The 25,241-nt window shown below is 39.7% G+C and overlaps 1 protein-coding gene across 1 annotated transcript; it reads right to left on the bottom strand.

The window, feature by feature from the left end:
- Positions 1 to 74: 74 nt before the first annotated feature.
- On the bottom strand, positions 75 to 25,175 carry LOC145467320 (uncharacterized). Its single transcript, XM_081450869.1, has 22 exons — positions 24,694 to 25,175; positions 22,303 to 22,401; positions 21,524 to 21,640; positions 19,520 to 19,700; positions 17,803 to 17,891; positions 17,660 to 17,711; positions 15,642 to 15,711; positions 15,093 to 15,129; positions 14,731 to 14,820; positions 14,093 to 14,212; positions 13,355 to 13,443; positions 12,610 to 12,719; positions 11,908 to 11,958; positions 11,337 to 11,411; positions 10,168 to 10,764; positions 9,116 to 9,202; positions 8,081 to 8,430; positions 6,962 to 7,153; positions 5,640 to 5,817; positions 3,282 to 4,906; positions 2,684 to 2,782; positions 75 to 1,955 (listed from the first exon to the last, which is right to left on the bottom strand). Exons 1-22 carry the CDS (start codon positions 24,856 to 24,858, stop codon positions 396 to 398), a joined length of 6,033 nt encoding a protein of 2,010 aa, XP_081306995.1. The 5' UTR covers positions 24,859 to 25,175; the 3' UTR covers positions 75 to 395.
- Positions 25,176 to 25,241: the final 66 nt, after the last annotated feature.

The raw sequence follows: 25,241 nt of genomic DNA, 5'->3' as shown, positions 1-25,241 counted from the left end.
AACTTAATTCAAACCGTGCGTAAAAATCGCAAAATCTCCACAAATACTACGGAAATATAAGAAGACCCGTATAGATAATTTACGTCGACAACAGCGCTTTAATAGTTAATCTAAAAATTAAAAAAAAGCGAAGACTAGACTTTGTACAATTGCTGATGTTTCCCTTCATAAAATGAACAAGAACAATATCTCCCTTAGGAAAATACAAAACTAGAGAATTTATGCTAAACAAATCGTAAATACGATCCTTTTTAGTAGCAGTTAGAGTTCGTGTAGAGTGCAGGCTAAGAACAAAAAAAAACAAAAAACACCTATTTACTATGAATGTTGTCTTGGCAACACTCGCGTTTCATTTGGACTATGAGTAAGTCATGTTTCTGGAGACTAAGTACAATTTATGGATTCTTTGGCGGACGTTTCTCTGGCGTACTGTTGCTTCTGTTTCTAGTATCCTGCTTTGCGTCGCCTGGTGAACCTTTACTGGTCCGGGATCGGGGTCTTCTACGTCCCCGGTTGGGGGCTCCTCCTTTACTAGAATCCCCGGGTGAATTAGCGGGGTTCCCTGTTCGTGTATTCTTAACGTGGTCTTGCTTGTTTGCGTCTGGTGTTCCTTTTTTACCGCCGCTCTTCTCGCTTGTTTCCACAGTTTTAGGCAACTGACGTGGCGTGGACTCGGCGCCACCATGAGCTCCTTGCGCGTCACCTTGGCTGCCTTCAGGACGCTCAGCTCTAGGATTTTTAGGCGAAGCCTTCGGAGCGTCACCTGCGAAGTCGTCGTTACCTTTCGGATGACGACTTCGTGTAGGGGTGTTTTTGCTTTTAGTTGGGTTACCAACTGAGGCCTTCTCCTGCTTCTCTGGAGTTCTATCAGCATTCGGAACGTCACCTTTGAAGTCGTCATAACCTTTCGGATGACGACTTCGCGTGGGAGTGTTCTTGCCTTTAGTTGCGTTAGCAGCTGAGGACTTCTCCTGCTTCTCTGGAGTTCTATCAGCATTCGGAACGTCACCTTTGAAGTCGTCATAACCTTTCGGATGACGACTTCGCGTGGGAGTGTTCTTGCCTTTAGTTGCGTTAGCAGCTGAGGACTTCTCCTGCTTCTCTGGAGTTCTATCAGCATTCGGAACGTCACCTTTGAAGTCGTCATAACCTTTCGGATGACGACTTCGCGTGGGAGTGTTCTTGCCTTTAGTTGCGTTAGCAGCTGAGGACTTCTCCTGCTTCTCTGGGGTTCTATCAGCATTCGGGACGTCACCTTTGAAGTCATCAGAACCTTTCTGATGGTGACTTCGTGTGGGAGTGTTCTTCCCTTGAGTTGCGTTACCAGCTGAGGACGTCTGCTTCTCTGGGGTTCTATTGGCATTCTCGTTGTGTCTGGGGCCAGGGCCGTTGGGTTTTCTGCCTCGACCACCGCGCCTAGTAGGCTTTTTCCTTGGGGCTTCTTCAGACGCCATCGACGCTTTCGCATCAGATGGTGGTCGTTGTTCGCTTTTCTGTGAGTGTTCTTGGTCACTTTTACCGGATTGGTCTTCCAATTTCTCCTCAGAAGCCACTGGTACGCTATAGGGAGTCCGTTTTTCCTTGCTGACGGTTTCAGAGGACATTACACTGCTGTCTTCAGTCAACGAAGCTGTATTGTTCGGTGCTTCTCCTTCAGATTCATCTAGTTCATCTTGAGTCATCCGCACTACTTCAGTGCTATCGTTTTCGTTTACCCAAGCTTCTCTCTTTTCAGGTAATTTTGCATCAGGGACAGAATGTCTTATAGAACCTTTCCCCTTGAGGTTGGCATCCTCGGTGGGATCTAATTCCTCGCTTGTTTCTGGATTTGGGAACTCGTGGGTGTTACCCCCTTCCCAAAGGCTCTTCACCTTGCTCAGTTTGGATAGCAGCTTGTGTTCTTCAGGAGTCTTGGCAACTTTCAAACTCTTTGGAGTAATGTGCAATTCTTTTGACTACCGTAAAATGACAAACACATGACATTAGAAATAGGAAGTAAAAACATTGATAGGTACGTAATGAAATTACTGTCAATTAGAGAATAATAATCACACAACAGTGAAGCAAATGCTGCTTTTACCTACATAGTACAATGTTGCAAGCTGAAGAAGAGGAATCCTACGTGGAGGGGATTGGACTAGCGGGCTATTTTCACGTTTTTACAAAATTCAAGTTTACTTTCATACTTTTTCAGGCTACTTTTCCTTTTTCCAAACCCAATGTATTGATTGAAAAATATATTTTCAGAAAAGACATTTACCTAGCTTGCACAGAATTTACTTTAAAAAGTATCCGCTTTCACCTGAACATTTTCGTAAAGAATACTAAAACCGGCGTCCGTCCATATAGAGCATAATAATAATAGAAAAGAATTTTGAAGCCAAAGGTCAGCCGTATGATAGAGTAGAGAATAGGAAACAACCTAAAGGAGCTTGGTCACGGTTTGCGCATCTTGAAAAGTTAAACCTACATTTTTCAAGTTCGTCGTTTGTAATCCGTGTTTATCCTCTCTATCCTTAAACATCCTTGTTTCTTTATGGTTTACTGTTATCCCTTTGGTATTTTTCTATCTTAGTAACCTGCTATTTCAGGCTTCTTTAAATTAAAAGTAGTTTTATACGTGGCCAAAATAATTCAAACACCGTAACTGAGCTCCTTTAAAAGAATGTCGATGAGGACATACCTCAGACTCTTTATTTGAAGACAATTTCGTTGGAAGACCTTCCTCTTTCTTCGACTCTTCTTCAACTGCCCGCATAAAGCTGAAGAACTGCTCTCCTGTCTAAACACCCAGCACACCACATTAGCCATACAGTCCTTCACAGTTAACAAAATGCCGGCAAAAAATGCTGAACGAACGAACAGTTACAGACGATAGTTACTGTACCACAGAAACAACTGGGCTACCTAACATTGAGATCTTTTCAAGAGGACTGGTACAGATAAGTGACTAAACATTTAGCCTCACAAAGAATATACCAATGCCCCAAAGGCCGTCCAATGCTCTCCGTAACGGGCAATAGCTCGTTGCAATAATTAGAATGGAAACCAAGGAAAATATAAGACTAGTATCTAACTGCCTCGTAAATCAAAACGTCAAGGACGATACGCCAATGCTCTACAAAAACGTTAACAGCCTAGCATTCATGGTAAGCCTACATGTATGCTTCTACAACAAGGCATCTGACCTAACGACTGTCTTCACGTCTACATCTCGTCTACAGACAACAACCAAACAATTACTAGTGGTAAAACCAGTATGGCCAATATGGTGGACTGACCATGTGGGTTCCAAGGACAGGTGGTAAGATGGCTCCTTGGTGTGGAAGCTGGGGCATCTGCTGGGGTGAACCAACTGGAGGTCCTGGAGGGGTACCATGAGGAATCTGAGTCTGCTGCGGCACCACACAAAGAGAACTGTTACCAGGGAACGGAGGATGATGTCCCGGAAGACGAAAGTGCTGCTCTCTGATAATGGCTGGGTCAGGGTAACTGCCCAAATTATGATACAGGCTGTTTGGGGGCGACGGCCACATGACACTTCTGGAAATGTTTGGAGGACTCTGGGGAAGCATCTGGTGATTGTGCTCTGCGAGACGTTGGTGTCCACGTAGTGGGGAACCTTGAAGATCAACAGGCAAACTTTCCGAGGGACCTCTCCACTGCTGCTGCGGCTGCAAGTGATGGAGTTCAGGTGACAGAGGATAAGGAACGAGTGGCCTGACAGGAGGGGAAAGTGGACTCGGCATCATTCCACCTTGTTGCCGGAGCCACAGGTCGCGTTGAATTGGAGAACCCACCAACTGGCCACTGGGGCTGGCCATGCTCGGTGAGTGCTGTGGTGGAGTGCCAAGGACAATGGGATGACCTTGGAACATACCAACTGGCGACATGTTCAAAGGAGGAGACTGTGGAATGTTTCCCGCCATCAGAGGTGGTGGTCCTTCACTAGATATACGAGATACCTGAGGAGTGCCATCAGGAGTGTGGAACCCAGGAGGCAATCCAGGAGGTGGTTTCACGCCTCCTGCATGAGAGGCTTGCACTGTTGCTGTTTCAACTGTCCCAACGGCTGTTCCAATACCACTGTTCACAGGGCTTGGCAAGTGCACAAGTGGTCTAACACCTGATGGCTCAGTGACAACATCACCACATGAAGCAATCATATTCATTACACCAATTTCATTCTTAACAACAGAGGTTGAAGAGGCTTGTATGGACTGCCACTGCGTATTTTTTGTATCTTGCATTGTCTCACGACTTCCAGAAACTACATTCTCACTGGTCACAGCCGTCTGAAGATTTTGGCCAGGTAATTGTGCATGAGGTATCTCAGGTTGAACTCTTTCACGGCCATTTTCTGCAACGTCCTCAATTTCGCTGCCCTGGTTTGTTTTCAAAGGAGATGCATCAACTTGCGAGTCTGGTTGAGATCTAGATAAGTGATTCGAGACATTCGGTTCTTGGCGAGATGGAATTTTCTTAGGCTGCGCTGTTGACAGAGGCGTACCTCGATCAGCATTTCTGTCCTGTCCCTGTTTGTTCGGGGAAGACGCTGACCTTGGACGTGCACTGAAAGGCTTCTGGGTCATTCCCTCTGGTTCCTTTCCCAATCGGCGTTCTTCTTCCTCCTTCTTTTGTTCAGCTCTTCGGTTGGCCTTGGAATGTGGACAATCTTTCGCGATGTGCCCTATCTTGCCACAAACACGACAATTCCTGTCGGCCGGAGCCTCGTAGCCATCTGTGAGGTAATACACATCAAAGAAGAACCTCTGTAAGTGTTCCGCTAGTATGTCGTATCGTGGAAATCCGAACCTTTCGCGTCCTCTAATGAAGGTCGTCAAAATGTAACTGGCCATTTTCCTTGTCACGCCAGCACCCAAGTTGTGGTCAAGATTAAATGGGTCTGCGGAAATCAATTATGTAAAGACTAAGTGAAGTAATTCTTTTAGAACGTAAAGTAAATGTACAGTTGAAAGGCTGAGTGCAGAAAAGTCCTGCCTGCATTTTAAACCACAGGTAGTTTGCCTTTACTGTTCTTTTTTAAAAACAACAATGGAACATATCATCTCCCAAAACATGACGCATTTTTTGATTTAGTAATATTAACAGTGTACAAGCTCAAATTCGTCCATAGCAACGGTAACCTAAAAATAAAGATAGGCCCTTTCTTCACTCGGCCCTTCAATGACACAATAAATATACTTGTATAGAGTGCTCAGAATAAAGAATGAATTCTTACAATATTAACGCGGATGCTTTATATTTTGTTCTTACTTTAATAATCTAGTTGAAGTAATCTTAGAATATTTGCCCTTAAAATAACTTCCTCACATCTTTTGAAAATGACTAACATTCACCAACGCGACAGATCATTACAAAAATAAAATTAGTGGACAGAAAATTTCTTCGATAGATGGCAGCATGTTTTTCTCTCAAACTTGAGCAGGGATTATGAGGCGAGACGCTTCAGCCCAAAAGGGGATTGGGACGGAACACGGGCGCGGCCGTCTCGCCTTATTCCCTACTCGGTCATACCGCCCTTTTAGGTTTGCGATGGCTCAACCCTTGTCTAAGTAACCCTTAGGCTGCTGCCAGTCTATTAGAGATATTGGAGACAGCAAGTAGCAAACCCTAACCTTCAATAGCAAATACATGCTTGGTCCACATCTTTTCAAATTTCGTCAGCTTCTTTGTTCTTCTACAACATACTACGTCATGCTCAAAGTCAAACTCTTCCGTGTAATACCTCAAAAAGCCATACCACAGAAGTCCTGCATTGAAGGGATTCTTTTCTTTTGGATTCCAAATGCTTTGCTACAAAAGAAGAAAAAGTTATCATTGAGAAACACCGCACCGGTAAATTCCTTTATTAGACCTCTGAGGTTATTACATTTTTGTTCACGCTTTACTGCGGTGCAACTCCCTCACCCCCCTGCCCCCTCCCCCCAGGGTCGTTCGTAAACTTGTTTACACGCCAAAGCAAAAAGCCAGAAAGATGCGCTTGAGTGCGAAATCCAAACACTAGAGCCTGCTCACAGGTTAATTGTAGGGTGGTGGAGGAGGAGTCAGAATCTTTGTTTTTAAAGAATTAGCTTTTCAAAACTGGTTGAATTTCTACACAATACTTTGAAGTGATTCCTGAAAATTTAAAGCGGACATAACAGTACTACATGGTTATTGATTTGCCACCAAGAGCTAAAACCCTCAACATGAAGAAGTAACTATGAAAAAGCGAAACAGGAGATACGGTTGTCAAAAGAAAGAGCAGTTACGTAATAATAAATGACAAAATACAAAACAAGCTCCGTCTACAGTAAAACGTTGTTCAGGCAAGGAACGAAGAACAGGCTCGAGAGAGCAGTGGAAATGGAGCCCCTGCTTTATTTGGGGGTGGACGAGTTTCTCAAGGTAAATATACTTGAAAAGTGCTATTGACTGTTGCAGCATTCTCGCAATGAATTACTGTGAAAACTGAACATTGTGCAATGTTAAGCGCAACAACAACAAAAAAAAACGTTCGAGACATATTCATTTTGTGGTGTTTTGTACAGGGTCTGTCACCCTGCGTTATTAATTTATCCATGCAGCTTCTTGCACGAGTTTGTCACGACACAATATAGCCCTTTTCACGGTAAACGTTTCTGAGGAAATTTCAGGCTATGTTGTAGTTTCTGCCCGAAACTAACTGGCATCCACGTTGGATTACATTGTAACGCAGATGAGAAAAATTAGCCGTGAAAAGGGCTACACTGTTGTATTGTCTGACAATTGTATCGCGACAAACTCGTGAAAGAAACTGTATGATGCGTGACAGCCCCTAACAGTTTTCTCTATTACCTCACTGTTCCAAACATATGAAGCTTTTAGACCAAGGTGTTATGCCTTACTCACTTCCCACCTCCTACCCCCTCTCCCCTTCCACCCTATAACAATAAATAACTAGGGCTCTACCACATACAATTTTCTTCAGGTCACTTAGGAACCAGCAGTTCCATCCATCCACAATCTTCTCAGGTGGCTTGCTATCAGTGTACAGGGACTGCAGCACTGGAATGACTGGAGGTTTGCACTGCTGCAGGTAGTGAAGCATCATGAGAATGTATGCATAAGATGACAAGCTGCCCTTGGAAGCGTCTCCAATGTCACACACCTAATCACAAAATATGACCAAATATGACGTGTTACATACGCGTTTAACGTCTCGTGTCACATACGTGTTACGATGGGTTTGGTGTTATTGTATCTTTGCCGACCTGGGGGGAGCTATTCAAGAGCGCAAATGCCAGGGAGAGACTCCACACAGAGACTCCACGCTGTTTATTTTTTTGGAATATTTACACTCCTAAATATCTTGAATAAAACATGAAGGAAAACCTTTGTTACAGCCTTGTGAATCCAACCCAGCAGTTAACCCAATTTCTGTTACATACAGAGGTTGGCAGTTGTTGCGAGCCCCTCAGGATTAGATGCTAATGTTTGTCGCAGGATTCCCCACTCCCTCCCCCTGCCCCAGCCAATAGGAGAGACACTGTGAGAGTAAAGTGAAACAGTCTATCACCCTTAATGCTTACCATTAGCTCCCACTCAGAAACCAAAATTGGTGCATTTCTTTAAGCGTGGTTTTCACTAGCGACCCAAGCACAAGCGCAAACACAATAATTCTTATTTCACCGTGAAAACGGCCTTGACGCAGGCATAAGCACAAGCGCAAGCACAAGCACAAGGATCAAAATTTTTCCTTTTTCTTGCGCTTGCGCTTATGCTTGCGTTTGCGCTGCAACAAGTGAAAACGAAATACCGCTCAGGCATGACAGAAGCACAAGGATATTTACCACACCTGGTTATGTTTGGCCAATGAAAACACTGGATCCAGATTACCTCGCGCCTAAACAGTATGGAAGGTTCGGATGATTTTGCTTACGCTTGTGTTTGCGTCGAATTTCGTTTTCACTTGGGTCATCCCTATTGCTTGCGCTTGTGCTTGCGTCGCTAGTGAAAACCAGGCTTTAGTTTTGGTTCTTGAGACTCATTCAGTTCTTACTGTTGTAACTCGTGTGCTCCCCTCACTTAAACCTACCTTAGCAAACACCTTAACAGCATAACCTAAAGTTGCAACACGATCATCCAGTTTAGCGTATGTAGCAAGCATCTTGGTGTTCTCTAACGCAAGTGTGTTGTAAAGGCTTATATCAGCCTCGCGTTTACAACTGCGAAGATAGAACTTCACAATGGGAACTTTAGCTGTTGTTATGGCCAGCACATTGCCGCAGTCTTTGTGTTTTTTCAGCAGCTTGGAAAGTCCGATAATCACGTCAACACAATCCACCTCCTCTTTGACTTGATTTTCTAAGGTCATGCAGATGTCAATGTCGCTGTTTCGGAAACCAAAGCCATTCTTGGATGAGCCAAATAAGAAGAGTCTTGCATCTACAAACGAGATGACACAAATATTAGTAAAATTAGAGGGCACTCGTTAAAACAGTTTGAAGGCTAGAGGCATGGGAGTCTAGTCACTAATAAAACCGGTTTTAAAGATTTCTAATTATTACTATGATATATGTTACTGACACTGTCAGTTAGTCGGACCACTTAACTACCATTCCCCAAACATTTGAGAGGTCAGACTGCATACCAGAATCTTGCACTACGAGAGAAAAGATTGGTTCGGACGGAAGGAAGGGGGGGGGGGGGGGTGAACATAGAGCAGAGCAGAGCACCCTTTGTGCTGAGAATCCTATCTCTGAAAACTAACTGAGCTCAGAGCTTTTCAACGCATGTATGCACTGACATTGAGACATGCGCTAGACTATAGATTTGGTCCATACTCGATGACCATGAGCTAGTGTAAATCTTTTTCGTCTGGCCTTCTCTCTCAGACAATAAACTCATAATTATTGCATGACTATATTTTGTATGTACATGCAAATGTGCAAGTAAAAGGAATTCAACGGTAGCTTTATCTAGAGTCAATTATTTCTTTATGAAAAAAGGCACATGAAGTGCAGAACTCTATCTCATAATGTATACTCTATCTCATAATATATAGTGCACAACTCTCTCATAAAATATACGGTCATGCCATGCCATGCCCTATGGCCGTGCCATAACATACCTGGAAATATCTGGCGGATGTAGCCTTCTAAATTCTTCAACACTTTCTCTCTGTATGAAACTTCTGATTTCTCAAACTCAAAGTCAGCTGAAAGACAAAAAAGAGCGTTATTGCACCTCTCAGCGACGTAAACTCTGAGTAAATGGTTGTGTTTTTCGTTTCAGTCAGTCATCTTCGATAACCACTCAGGAACAGAAGTTTACTTCAACAGGTTCACAACGACACGTCTTTGGATTATGATTGGCAGATTTCAATCCAGTTTGTTTGTCTCTGTTGCTTTTTTCACCAAGGTTCCTTGATTGTCGTAATTATGATTGGCAACAGCAAAAAAAAAAAAAAAAAAAAAAAAACGCAATTGTTAGTTAGGTTCTGTTTATAAAGAAAATTCCATCAGCACAATTTAGTGATAATAGTTTTGCGATTTTCCGGTGCATGCACAGGGCTTCCGCTTTACATAGCTTTTACTATGCCTTTTTTAATTATGACGCTTATTACGCTGTATGTAAGTTTCACATGACGATAGGGCAGCCATATTGGTAGACGTCGGCCATGTTGTTGTACCAAATCAATCCAGTGAGAATTGAACTCTTTCCTTAGCTAAAGTTTTCTTTTGTTCCAATAAATTGTCATTGCTTCTGGCCATGTGAGTAAAAACGTTATATATCATGCAGGCAGCGTCCACATTAGGCCGCACAAATACGAAAACGCAGCTTTATTTCTACGGTTAGACCTACCATCCACACTAAACCGTCACGAAAACGGAGCTTTTCGAAAACGCTCTTCGAACTGGAGGAATTTGAAAACGTCGGCTTTGCGTTTTCGTGCGGAGGGAGTGTTTTGAAAACGACGTAGCCACGATAATCATGTGATTTTTCTGACCGAGTTTTCCTCAAACACAAATCCAAAATAACCGTTTTTTTTTTTTTTAATTCCTCCGGCGTAGTGTGGACGGAAAACATTTGATGCGTTTTCAGAGTGAAACCTCCGTTTTCAAAATTCCTCCAGAGTAGTGAGGACGCTGCCTCAGACGGAATACAAGTGGACGCACTCACCTCTACACTTCTTGCAAACAAAATCCAACACTGCACCGAATTGCTGAGTCATTGGTGGCAGCCTAGTCAGTGTTGGCTTCCTTAGATCTGGACACTGCTCCTTGACGTGCCCATCCTCCTTACAGAAACAGCACGTCTTAACAGGTTGTTTGTTTCCTGTAAACACTTCAACATCAAATCTGTACTCGACATTTTGTTGAGTAGCAGCTGCGTCGCTGTTTACATCTTTGGAACTACTGCTTTCACCTCCAGAGTCCCCAGATGCTGTTTGTTTAAGTTTAAATTCACTGGCATCTTCACCATCGGCTGCAGTTAAGTTCCCCTCGACTTCATTGTCTGCGTCAATTTGATCCTTACTCTTCAAGCTTGGAGAATCTTGTGTAGTTTGTCCTTGAGAGGCACTGCCATCTTCACAATTATTGCTGGAGAGATCTAGAGTCTCCATTTGTTTTGTTGTAGGGTCTAAGTCATCGATTTCAAAAATAGCCTCTTCATTGGTTACCCGTTTATCTTCCTGTTTCTTAGTTTTTCCTGTTTTATTGTCATTCTTCTTGTGCGTCAGGTTTGATTTGACATTTTTTATCTCTGCGACTGGTCCTGAAAAAAAAAAAAAAAAAATGAAGACTAACCACTGCTAACTAGTCACAGATCGGTAAAATAGTTGTATTTCTGCAGGCCTCTTTGGCTTGTGGAAAACATTTATTCTCACAGTATTTGATTGACATTGAACCTGGCAAAGTTGTGCATACGGTAGTTGTCACTTGCGATTGCAAATGCGAACGCTGAACACATTGCGAATGAAAAGAGGTAGTTATCTCAAGTTTACTCAATAAAACCCCTTCAATAGAAACAGTTTTAAGAGTTTCATTTCCAGATCTTGTAAGCTGTAGTGAGACACGCCAGAAAACAAATACTATACCAAAGACCGACGACTGGAAAATTTAGCTAGTTCAATTCTCCAATAATTGTTTTGGCTACAAAATCTGACATGTAACGAGCCTATTGGCCAGTATATTAAAAAGTCAATCTCAAGCCCTGTACAACCAAGATGTTAAAATTCCTCATTCATCTTGAAAGCAAGGAGGTAACATAGCTGTAGTGCGGGCCATGGAAAAACAAAAATGCTCTTAGAGGACAAATTGCACTGCATAGAATGTTGTTCCACTTACCATTCTGTGCCGCATTAGGCAAGGAACCAAAATACAGAAAACTGTTTATCCAGCAAGAATAGAAATAGTCATACGCTGAAAATAAATGGACAACAGTTCCAAATTAGTGATATCCACTAATAAATTACGGAGCCACGAATTCACCGTTTGTGCATCTTGAAAAGTTTAGCCTCAATTTTGAATTTTTCAAGTTTGTTCTTTCCTTTGCAACATGCGTTAATCTTCTCCACCCTTAACCATCCTTGTTCCTTTATGGTCTCCTTTATGTCTCTTTGTTGTTTTTCTATCTTAGTTAACCACTACTTTCAGATTACCTTCAATTTAAAGGTAATTTTGTAAACGGCAAAAATGACTCAAAATGCGATTTCGAATCCTCGCAACGTTAAACTTCTTTCGTTTCCCTTGAGAGTTTTATACACCTTTGAACTGTGTATGAATTCAAATAAAATACTGGACAATATGGTTTTGTTATTTCACACCGTATCGGCAGTGAACATAAAACAGACTGGTAGCTAAAGCAAGTTGGATGAAAACAATCCCAACGATCAATAATAATCATAATATAACATACCTGCGTCACTACTTAGTGAAGAAGCAACATTCCGTTTGGAAGAGAAGGGATCTGCAGAGTGACAATTTACATGCGAATATACGAAATGTATAAATTAAAAGGAAATCTTGAATCACATAGAGCTTTTTATAGATAAGGTAAAAGCCTTAAAGGTAAAGTCATACCAGCCAAGTGGCCCATCAGGCTGGAGCTTATCCTGGTTTCGGCAGCATGAAGTGACTAGGTGTATTTCCTCTCCTCCCTGGATGGGATGCTAGTCCATCGTAGGGTTACACCCAGCATTAAATTTGCAGGTACCCATATGCAGGGCTGTCATTAAGGGCCGTAACCTGTAACACCTGTTACAGTTGAGTATGCTTCATTTTCCCTTGGAGCTATGGGTAAAATTGCCTTTTGCAGATAGAATTCACACACAAAGTAACAAGTTTGCTGCATGTGTGGAGAACAAGGCTACAAGCAGTGACTCAAAACTTAATAACAGCCTCGATTTGTACACCTGGGTGGAGAGAGGTACTGTGAGAGTAAAGTGTCTTGCCCAAGAACACAACAGAATGTCCCCAGTCAAGCCTCAAACCTGGACTGCCAAGATGTTACCTTGGATTAGAAGACAGTGACATTGGAAAACATAAAGAAGAGGTCCAGAGTTGGGAAATATCACTGCCTGCTGACTGAAAAGGGAAGGGGAGTGATCAATGATCTCACCTTCAACTGCTATTCGGCGGTGGCCCCATTTCTTCTTCTCCCGTGAAACAGGCATTGGGTCTTTGATGGAAATCACGAAGTTTGGAATATCAAAGTCAACACAGTAAAACCTGGGGGAAAATCCACTTAAATTTGAGGACATTCTTACTTCGGAACAAAGCCTTCAACAATGATGCGACAAAAAATTAAAAAAATTCAATTTAGCATGTAAGACGCTTTCATGAACATGTAATATACTTTTAACATGAACATGTTGATCGATGGAGGGTGCCTATTATTGTAACTTACAGATATACGTCCACACTGGGAAAAACTGTACCCTGGTCTTGAGTATGGCCAGAGGCCGCACATACTCAAGACCTTGGACACAGTTTTCCCAACACAGATCGACCAAGGCTGTGTTTTTCTCAACAGTACATCTTTGAAAGCAACTTTTTTGTTGAATTTTATTTAAAGCCGTTCAGTACAAATTTGGCGTATGCCCGTGTTTGACATTTTGAGCACAAAAATACGGTTTCAATAAATTAATTGCTTCACTCTGTCTTGAATGTTTACATTTTACGTTGTTTTACGGTGTAACAAAAAGCTTGAAAAGTTGCTTAAGTTGTACATTACGGAGTTGCCTGCACTTAGGGTTTGAATGGAAAAATCAGGACTGCTAAAGAGCACCAATCGGCCAATCAGATTCAAGGATTTAGGACTTTGGACTGCTGAGAAGCTAGAGAGCATTTAAACCTCTGCTTACCTAAAGAGCTGAAACCACAAACTCCCACTCGCCTCCTTATTAACACCGACAAAGTATTTTAAAGCATCTGGACAGTCCTTTTCAATAGCCTGGTGAGATGTAATTAGGCTCATTAGCAAACATCAATATCATTATTAGTAAACATTAAAAAATTAAACTCCAATGCTTCCAAATGCAACAAAAGATGTTCAGTACTCTCTTTGTACTGGAGACGTTTCAGAAACAGTTTGAGTGATCAAAAGACATTTTCTCCTTGTAGCATCAGTTTGTCAATAAGGCAAGTTAAGAGAATCAAAGAAAACAATCAGATATGGGAGTCTGATAAACAACTACTACACATAAGATCTGCATGCTATTAAAACCTTCATAAGTAAAACTAATATCAATGTTAAGCACTTAACAGGGCTGTCAATGAGGGCTGTAACCCGGAATACATGTTACAATTGATGATATGGGTGAAATTGCCTTTTGTTGATAGAATTCACCCACAAAGTAACCAATTTGCTACTGGTGTGGAGAATAAGGCTACAGGTGACTAAAGACTTAATGACAGCCCTGCTTAATGATCGCTCCAAGGAGAAACATGAAATAATTAATATTTTGTTTTGTTTCCTAAGAATCTTTAAGATTCCCAAACTTATAAGATTGGACCAAGTACTGTACCTGGACATTGCATGCCATTATTTTTACTTTAAATGTACTCACTCTCAGGCAGTGTAAACTTGCAAACATGCTTACTTCAATTGGCTCCAATCTCGGCAGAACAGGAGGTTTTAGCTCCTGAAGGAACTGAATCACCATCAGAGCCAGTGAGTACCCTGGCAGACCTCCCTCGGATTGACAATCAATGTTACAAATCTAACATAGAAACAAGATAACATTTCACAATGTTTCAACAATGTTGCCAATCATTTGAAAGTCACTTCAAAAATTTGTAAATAAACAATCAAACACAAATGATGGGGAAACAATAGACCCTTTTCATAAATGGCTGCCAATTATAAATTCTTTTGTAAGTATTAAAATTAGCCTGATTAACCTCGTTTTTGAGTAGATAATTCAAAAGAATTTTTACTCCCAAACGAGTTTAGTGAGGCTAATTTAAAGGCATACAAAAGAATTTTAAATTGGCAGCCATTTATGAAAAGGGTCTATAAGGTACCTCATAATATTAATGAGCCTTGCAGTATGTACAATTAATTTTGATTCCTATTGATACACATAGGTGGAGAAAGGTATTGACAGAGTTAAGTGTCTTAGCCAAGGCACAGCTCTAAATAAGACTGCTTGATCAGAAGTCCAGTGTGTTAACTAGTTGGCCACAGTGCTTCCCACACAACAAGCTAGTCAATAATAATTTAATTATTTGCACTCACCCTTGCCCAGTATCTCAGTGCCACAACCAGCATTCTCACTCGAGGATCAAAATCACAGTATTTCTTTAACAACCAACTAGTTTTGGATGCCTAATTAATATGCAATCACAGAGAATAAAGTCATATTTTTAATTTATTTCAAACCAACAGAAAACAATACTGTACAGTAAATAACTGAAGATAATTTTAAAGTTATTTAGGAGCTGCATACTATAGAGGTAAACACTGAGAGAAGGATAAACAAAGACAAGTGCCTCCATTAATTCAAACTAAAAGGTATCTATCCATGATTTGGTCAAAAGCCAAAACAAGAGAAGTGGAACATTGAGAATTATGTAACATTAATTTCAATTTGCACTCACCGTTATATTTCCAGGACTAAGCTCACAAAGCAGACCACTGTAAGGCGAAAAAGTTATTATAATCATTATAATCATTATAAGCATCTGATTGGTTCTTTTTTGGTCAGGATTTTGCCATACAGACTGTTTGCATGGAAACCATCATAAGCTGTGTACTTGTTGCTTTCGAAAGCTGACAAATTCAATAAACAAGGCTGGCCTGATTGCCATATAATAGCTGTTGTTTGTATGGACCTTGCTGCACTCCGTCCATACTGCCACAACCCGGGCTAACATTTCTCAGTACAACCCTCACACTTGGTAAATAAGAAGTTAACATAAGTTGTTACATGTAATTCAAAATGACCAGTGTGAAGTCTTATTGTACACTTCTAACTTAAAATCACCACTTTTATATTTAATTAATACTGATTAATATCTCTCATGTACAACAAAGGCAACGTTCATGTTTTGAAACTGTGAATACATGTATTACCAGTTACTGTAATAGAAACTGTTCAGCACATACTTCTAATCTGAGTGTAAATCACAATAAAATAATCAGCAAACCTTGAAAGATGTTTGAATAATATCCGTGGCACCTTAGCATCAAATTCACTTTTCACATCACAGTAATGCTCTAAAATAGACATTCGTTATAAATAAAAAAAAGTACAAAATATTAATAGTAAACATCACCTGTGTGTATGACTGTCCTACTCTGTAAGATTTTAGTACACATTTATTAAGATACATTGTACAAGTACCAGGTAGTTACAGTGTTAATGGTATCATGCAATAACATGACATTTGTCTGTAAAACATTGTCAACTAGAGTATAATTACATGTGTGTAGCCACAATTACAGACAAGAATGTCTACATGTAACTGTACAGAAAGTTGAGAAAGCAAATTACAGTATACAGATCACCATTTTCAAATTCAGACTTTTTAATATCTGATCATGATTCTGAAAAGTTTGCTTGTAAGGCTGTGCAATATGTAAACATACAGCCTTACATCAGGGCTTCTGATATTTCGCGTGGTCGTGGAGCCGAGAATTTCAAGTAAATCCACGAAATCCTGCAAAATTCACAAAAACATTCGCTTGAAATCTAACCAAATACTTATCAGCACAATATGATTGAAAGTTATCTTGGCTGTTAGGGCTGCTTACTTGCTGTAAACTTGCTAAATTACCTTGAAACTTCGTCACTTCAACAAGTAAACAACATCCCAAAACTACCAGGTGTTCTTAGATTATTGCGAAAACTGGGCAGCAGCCACGATGTAAAAAGCTTTGTCACCGGCGCATTTCTAGAGCACATTGTTGTTAGAAGAGCAAATGATGTTCCCTGTTAAAAATAACCTCGTAGTCCAACACAGAGCACACCGCAACCTAAACAGAACAGAACTTTGAAGATGAGGCAAACAACATGCGATTGGATAAAGAAGATATTCAATGGAGCAACTAGAATAGTAAATATCTGAGCGTAACTCTTGTGTTTAATATCCTGATTCTCTTATTTGTTTTTATTGTGTTCAATAAGCTCTTTTACAATAACTGTCTAATTTCTCGTGCGCTGATTGGCTCATTTTTATTGTCAATAACAGTACAGACGGATAAAATTTTAATTTATGCAAGCTTTCAAGTTCAACTTTCAGCTGTCAAACTAATTTTTAAACCAATGAGATTTTATGGACTTTTTTAAGTAGCCAATCAAAAAGTGAGAAAAGCTATTGACCATGCTCGCGTCATTTTGAACAAAATTCACTTATCTTTGTTTACAGCAAGTTTACGGCGTCTTGTTATTGTAAAAAACAAATTAATGTCAGTTTTTTATGCGTCTGTCCTCTTATTGATGATAAATTTTGTCATAACATTGTCAAAGTTTACTGCGGAACTGCTCGCCTGCAGCTCGTGGTTCCACAGCCACTTTGACAATGTTATGATGCAATTTATCATCAATAAGAGGACAGACGCATAAAAAACTGACGTCAATTTGCTAAATTTGTAAATTACGATTTCATATTGCAGCACGAAGCCTGAGTAAATGCTCTAAGAGTGTCTAGTTTCATTAAAAATGTTCCTCAAATCAGCGCAAAACTAATCGCTTTCCAGCGAAATTTGCCCAGAAAACTCCCAGCAAATTGGCCGTTTTTTCCGATTGTTTTTCAGCGAAATTGGCCTCGAAAATTCCCGCGAAATTGGCCGTTTTTTCCACGAATTTGTCCCTGAAAAACCCGCTACCTACCAGAAGCCCTGTTACATTTAACATTTTTGAAAGAATCATTTGAGGCAGATTTCAACATGCATACTTTAATTCCATCTATTCTACTCGCCACTCATCCCCATAGCATCAGCTAGTGCAAAGGGTGGCAACAAGAACTTTGATTCACACTTGGCACAAAAACTACCCTTTGCACAACTTCTCGGGTGGACCATCATAAATCTGTTTAGAAATCAGGTTTATTTAGTGGGTCCACATCAGCCCTTTAGCTGCCTTATACTAACCTACTCATTATAATTAACAAAGAAAATCACATTGGGAAGAGATTACGGCAAACACTACCCTGTATCACCTTACCATCATTTTGAAGCAAATCCAAAATTGACAACAGAACATGGGGCACATCCACCTGTCATTGAACACAAACAATAAGACTGACAGCAATATCATTAAATTACGTTACCACCAAATGATCAAAATTTCTCTGAACAGTTCTGTACCTCATCTGGGATGGCAAGATCAAGATTGACATCACTATCCTTCAGACCAAAACCAGTCAAGGAGGATCCGTAAAGAGAGACTGAACATTCTGTTACAAGAAAATCAGAATGTAACAATGCTAAGAAAAATAATTATTGTTTGACATACAGGAAATAGCTAGACATTATAACATACAAAATGTATAATTTCCAGAATTATAAAATACTGCATTTTTGTAAATCACTACCTATAGCTGATTTGTCAGTACAATGTAGAGCTTTACAGTACGTTTTAAAAATTAAAATTTTGCATCCGCAGCTATGCAATTTATTTGATTTAGCACCCAGGTGCTAATTTACTTTTAGTAGCCCAAGGGTGGGTGCTAATTATTGGAGGGTGCACTTGTGAGGCATGAGGAGATTGCTTCTCTTAGAATATGTGCATCTCAATGTGATAAAGAACTTTTAATTAATGAAAAACAATGGACAAAGTAACTCAAGAACTGTAATATTACAATAGGCCTTTAGGGGCTCTCATACATGTAGTTATAACACCATTTTGCTGTAAATATGTGCACATGTCTGTAGTTCCAGAAAATACCCATACCTCCCCCATGGAATGGATTTTTTCTAAGACCCCCACCCCTCTGGAAACTCCAATAAAGCTTCATACATTTCTTTAAATTTTTTGGTCTTACAGAACCCCCTACTGCTTCCCCCTCCCCCAGGAAATTTCAATCCCTTCAGTGGCAGGAGTATAGACATTTCCTGGAACTGCACAATAATTCATGCTGTTTTTTTTTTTCAATATCACGTTCAGATGAGAAAGCAGACCACACAATTTACTAAAATCTAATCAGTCTACTCCATGCAATGAATATCACTTTTGCAATAAGGTGCTTATTAGGAGGGGGTGCTTATTGAAGTAGGGGTCCTTACTGGAAAAAAAATGACATTCAAGAGGGAGCACTTATTAGAAATGGGGCACTTATTTGAAGGAGGGCACTTAAGGTTATTCCCCAGTATTGCATTGCGTATCCCTACTGCGCATAATTTCATGTGTGACTAGCGTGCATGCATTAAAAAATGGCAGCTTTTTCTTTACAGCTGGACCTTGCCATAGAGGTAAATCGTCATTTTCTCGCAAACGAGTATGGTGACCTATCATTTTTTCCTGTTGCTTTGAATTGAGTAATAAATTTCTTTGTGTAAAATAAATATGGACCAATTCTCAGTGTAGAACAAAGAGCAATAGTCGGAAACGTGAATTTAGCAAGCAACCGTGACTACAATCATGGTGCTATTTTAAGGATTTATATGGGTATAAACAAGGTGCTGTTGCTCCTAAACAAACATGGGCACCCCTCATTTTTATTTCAAAATTTAAGTTCCTGTAATATAAACAATCAATAGGCAAAGTTTCACAAAAATCTCAGTGCAGGTTCTATTTCAGTGGAATGACCTTAAATCAAATCATTGCAGTAAGGACTGATACAAATGTATATCAGGTGGATACAGAGAGGAAGGAAGATTGGAGAAAGAATGCACAAGATAAGTCAGTATTTTACTCAAGAAAAGAACCGAGGTCCTTAAAAGGCCAGCCCTGTAAGAAATAATTTCCTCTTGATTTGAAGACCATTCCACTCAAATTGTACTAGTGTGCAATAAGCAAGATCCTGTAATAGGGTAGGTCACAGCACCTCAGTCCCAAGGGAAAATAATTAGTAATCTACTGCACCTGGAAACATGGTGCACACTGCCTTGCCAACATTTTCTGCAACCTTTTGTCTGATTGGTAAATCCTTCACAGGACATAAACCATGCTCCAAAAACACTGAATCCAGAAGCTTGCTCAGTGCTAAAGTTTGGTGTTCTGAAGGGGGGGCAACTTTTGCTAGGGACAAGATCTTTCCTTTGGTCTAAGCAATAAACAACAGGAATGTTAGTATTGTTAATCTTACATGTAGGGATATTTCTACACCCCCCCCCCCCCCCCCGGATGGGATGCTAGTCCATCGCAGGGTTATAGCCAGCAGTAAACTCGCCAGTACCATTTAGACACCTGGGTGGAGAGAGGCACTGTGAGAGTAAAGTATCTTGCCCAAGAACACAACACAATGTCCCTGGCAAGTTCTTAAACCTGGACCACTCAATTGAGAGACAAGTGCACTAACCATGAGGCCACCGCAGCTCCACAATCTTACGTGTACTTTAATCTAAATACGTGTTTAAATGTTGTTAATTTACTGTGTGTGTATGGTACTTTGTTTCATATTTATTTTCTATATTACTGTATCTCCATTTTGTCTCCATTCAGTTAAAGTACCCGTGAAGTAAAAAATAATTCCTGCTTATTTGAAAGGCTTTTCAAAGTAAAGAAGAATGGCATTTTCCTTTTTGGTATATCTTTTTTTTGTTTTAGAGATTTTCACGTTTTTGTATTATGCAAATGAGGAAAGTGATGACGTCATAGGTGGTTCCTCTAAAACAGCACAACACTCAATCAAGAATAACTCTAGAAATATTAAAGCAGTGTTCTTCAAACTTGGCACCAGCAATGTACATCAGAAAAGAAACAGAATGACACCTACTATGCTGTTGCCATGGCAACACTCTTGGCTCCAGTCTCTTTCTGTGAAAAACCAAATATCCGCATTTGCAACCTTTTAAAGTGGGCAGAGGGTCTTGCTCGGAACACGCATGGTTCCCATAATGTCTTAACTCTCCCCATTAGATTGGTGGGAGTGGAAAATCCTTGTTTAAGATAAAATCTGGGAATTTTAGTCTTAATTAAAACAGCACCAGCAGCATGACTGTTGTCATGGCAATGGCACGACAGGTGTCATTATGTTTTTTTTTTTTTTCTGATGTACACTTCTGGTGCCAAGTCTAAAGAACTCTGCTTTAATATTTCTAGAGTTATTCTCGATTGAGTGTTGTGCTGTTTTAGTGGAATCACCTATGACGTCATCACTTTCTTTACAAAAACGTAAATATCTCTCAAACGAAAAAAGATATTCCAAGAAGGAAAACACCATTCTTCTTTACTTTGAAAAGCCTTTCAAATAAGTAGCAATTATTATTTACTTCATAAGCACTTTAAGTTTAAATCATTCAAACTATTCAGACATGAAATGAGTATGGATTGCATGATACACTTCATGAAACCTGTATTAATATGCCTGAGATTTTCACAAATCACAGAACCTCTCTAGTTAACAAAATGCTGTTGTCCCTGGGTGTTTTTGTTTTCCTGGTTGGGGAAGAGGGGCCTGCAATGAATTCAAGCTGCAACATAATTCCTGCTTGTTTCATGATACAAAAGTCATGAGCTAACAGGGTGCAGGTCACTTTGGCATATATTGTACATTGTATATGTCATGACTTACATACATGTAAACATCAACCTACAATGTGGTGTACATGTAACTAGTAATGGGCAACAAAAGTAGTTGAAACACTTTTAGAAAATGACACTTTTCGATATCTAAGCATTTATTCTATTTTACTTGCATCTAGTGTTAATTGTCTGATACCCCAGCCCCTCAATTCAATGTTTTGTAGGCGCTGTGCTCTGTGCAGTCTAAGAAATGGAAAAATCAGCATTGTCTGGAGGGGAAAGGGGGGAAATGTTTTCAAGACGCTCGAAAATCAAATTTTACTGTCAAGTGTCTCAACACTTTTGTCATCCATTGTCGAACTTCTCGTGATTCAAAAATACATACATGTATGTATCTCTCACCTTCAATGCTCTCTTGTGACCCTTGGTTTTAATATGAGACCAACATTTGGTAATATTTGGCAGTTTCACTTCACACACTTCACAGTAAAAAGGAGCATCTAAACACCTATTTGGATCCTAACAAATGCAGAAAACAAGTCAGTGAAAAAAAAAAATGATTAGGATAATGTGCTGTGTAATTTCAGATTGCCACCTGCTAGAGGTTGTTATTAGAAAATAAACCACTTTATTCAAGTGTCATGGTATTTAGTACTGCTGCGCTAATTAACAATTAGACCCATAGCCTGCAAGGGCTACGGGTCAATAGCCCATGAGGCGAAGCCGAATGGGCTATTAAGCCGTGGCCCTTGAGGGCAAAGGGTCTACATGTAATTGTTAAATAGTATCACCCAAGTAGTCGGAGAGAAAGGCAATAATAAAGTTAGCAAATGCAAGTTGAAGAAATATTATTTGGGAACAAAATGAAAGAAAGCGTCATGCTCGACTATGCTAATTTTGCTATTTGAGAACTATTACTGATAGTCCTCTAGTAGTGTAGCCAATCAAAATGCAGTATTCGCATTAGTCCACTGGTTGGGTGACACTAATTGGGGATACTACAGATCATAAACACTTCCTTTTGTTCTAGATAATAAATTTGCATGTGAGTTGGCCACAAGAGTGAAAACATACTAGACATAAAATTAAGAAACAAATATTGTTAATTGAACTCAAAACTTGTTATTCTACATGGAGCAACATGATTGTCATCTTTGAAAATGAGAATGCTTGGTACACACCTTGAGTTTATCATTCGGCAAAACAAAGTGAGACTCCAGTTCCTTGATTGTTTTTTCAGAGTGCTGTTTCTTCTGTTCTTCAGTTAAAATTCCACTTTCCTGCAATACATCACAGAACCACGCTAAATCAATAGTAAAGTATTATTACAAGTACATGCAACTTTTAAACTTTGTGTCAAAATACAAACCCTGTACCATGCACAACAAACACATTTCCTACACAATATATTGAATCATTGAATGGGAGATACATGTTTGTCTATCCACGGTATCATCATAGCCTCAACAATTTACATTCTGCTTAAATGCTTACAATGCACATGCGTAGAGCTGGCTACAGCAAATTTCAGTAGTTGCTACAATAACCTGTATGTAAATTAGTCTGTCCACAGTCCCTCTCAAAAATCGTGGGCAAGGGTTTCATTAACACTTTCAGCAGGAGGGTAACTGTTTTCACAGGTGGGCAAAACTTTTTAAATTGAACTTCACTATGGGAAAAACATTCCTATAGATCGCCAAACCAGACAGGTAAAATCATCTTCACAACTGGTAAATTTGCCGGATGCCTGGCCCTTAATGAAACCCCAGCATGGAGTAAATACAGTTGGACTCCCTCAATGAAGCCTTAGTTATTTCAAATTCCTTGTTATTTTGATCTCAAAATCATGTCCTTGGATTTACCCTTCAAAAATTACTATTGATTATTTCAAACTCCCGCTATTTTGAACTATTTTTCGTTTCCCATGAGAGTTCAATGGGAATGCCTGAACTCAATTAAATGTACAGTCAAATTACTTAAAACTTGTCCTTGTAGATGCCGGCATTTATTCCGAATCTGACATTTAATCAAGAAAATGTGGTAATACAATTTCAAAAGCACACAAGTAATAATAATAATAACACAATTAAACATTCCTGTTATGCACACAAGCAAGTTAAAAATTGTTAATTTTTCTATTTTTTTTTTTTTATCTTTTATTTATTTATTTATTTATTCTTAAAAAACACTTACAGTACAATGAAACATAGAGTAAAGTAAATTCCATACAAAAAGAAAACTATGGCACTTTGAGGACTACAATATATATAGAAATAAATTAATGCTAAGCACTACTGAATAGAAATTTGAAAACCATGACAACATTGACACAAAGTAAGTAAATTAATTTGTCCTATTGAGACGTTGATGGTGGCAAACTTTCTGAAACAAAATCTTTTAATATAAGGCATTTCCTTTTCTCATTAAAGAGCTTGGCAGTTTTGTTTGTTATTGCAATGTACCTTTCAGTCATTATGTTTTCTTGAAGTTGTATCTTAAACAGCGAGAAGATTGTTCATTTAGGTTACATTTATAAATGAAGTATTTTGTCACAAACAAAGCCAAGCTTAGGGGTTGATGGTGTTTGAGTGGGTTTGTAGGTCCATATAAAATTGTTGAGTCTGGTAACTGAGTGTTCTCACAAGTGACTTGCGACCACCAGTCAAAAAAATTCATTCCAAAATAAAGCTACAAGGGAGCACTTTAAAAACATATGCTGGATTGTATGCTGTTCACTTTTACATAGATAGCATAAATCATCAGCTATTATGTTGGCTCTTTAAAGTTTGTCTTTAGTGTAGATGATATTGTGGTTTATCTTGAATTGAAACATTGCTAAATTTGTATTTTTTGCAACAGGAAAAGGCCATTTATATAATTTTTGGATTTCAGAAGGCTCTACTCTGTAACTAATAATTCGGTTTTCGTAGGTGGTTGAAATTTGTTTCCAACACTTATTTTGTGCAGAGCAGCGTTAGAAAGATTTTCTTCATTGTCGTACCAGTTCTGTTTCAGTGTTTGCCTCTGTCTACCAGTAGGCGAAATTTTCTATTTATTTTTAATTGCACTGAGAAGGTCATAGTATACAGTGAAATTAGATTTAACTTTGCAAAGGTTAACAAATTCTTGATACATTAGGAATTTTCCGCTATTGGAGATTAAGAGGTGTTTAACTTTTGTGACACCCACCTTAATATTGCACTTGAGCATTTATGTTTTTGCTTGTACTTACATGTACATGTAAGCAAGGATGCGGTCTCAGAGTATTTAGAATAGACTTAGGCAAGTAGGCTGGTGAGCAGCTCAGATGTAAACAACTGTCTATGCTCAGTTAGGGATGTACCAGAAATGCAGCCTACCACTAGTACACCAGGTAAAGTCAACTTTAATCCATGATGTGTTCATGTCCTAACTTCCTCTCTATGCTTCCCCACCCCCACCCCCACCCCCACCCCCACCCGCACCCCCAGTTTTATTTTTGTCTTTCGCTTTCTTTTCCTGACTTTCCTGAATTTTAGCTTTTTAGCTTTGATAAAATTGCAATGTAAACTCCAGCTTTAGCAAGGACCTACCTCCTTTCCATCATCTTTCTTTGCTGTCCCGGCCCTGTTCTTAAGAGGAGCACCTTCCATCGCATCAGCTTGTAGTTTCTCGGCCTGATGTAATTCTCCGTCACCTTGATGCAATCCTTTGGTATTCTCCAAAGATGAACCAGTAATACTTTCAGAATTGTCCATTTTAAAAGAAGATTAACTCGCTTATCATACTGCCCTCTTCATTTTGTTAGAGTCTGTGCTGTACACGTTGTCTACCAGACGGTCTAGCAAAACACAAATGCATAATTCATCAGACACTCGACGGCTCAAAAGTTATCCCGAATGTTTCCACATATTGAGGCGCTATCGTGGGCAAACACTGTCGTAAACTAGTATTTTTGGCCTTGTACACCCATGTTGATGTTATACAAGGTCGTTGGTGGCTGGAAACCCGATCATGGAGCCCCAAAAAACAACAACAGTTGTCGCATAGCTCAAATCTACACCGCCATTGTTGTCGACGCATATGTTGTGTTGCGTAGCCGATATACATGTCGGCCAGAATCGCGGGCGCAGTGGCGGCG

Source organism: Orbicella franksi, chromosome 14, assembly GCF_964199315.1.
Source record: "Orbicella franksi chromosome 14, jaOrbFran1.1, whole genome shotgun sequence".
NCBI classification, from domain to species: domain Eukaryota; kingdom Metazoa; phylum Cnidaria; class Anthozoa; order Scleractinia; family Merulinidae; genus Orbicella; species Orbicella franksi.
Note: the sequence above shows the minus strand (reverse complement) of the source record. Positions and strands in the feature narration are given on the sequence as shown.

Excerpts from the sequence above, each read along its gene's own strand:
- LOC145467320 (XM_081450869.1), bottom strand. The coding sequence starts at position 24,858 with ATGGACAATTCTGAAAGTATTACTGGTTCATCTTTGGAGAATACCAAA. Across the intron at positions 22,402-24,693 it reads AGAAAGATGATGGAAAGGAG|GAAAGTGGAATTTTAACTGA; the intron begins GTAGGTCCTTGC and ends GATGTATTGCAG. Across the intron at positions 2,783-3,281 it reads CTGTCCTTGGAACCCACATG|ACAGGAGAGCAGTTCTTCAG; the intron begins GTCAGTCCACCA and ends CTGGGTGTTTAG.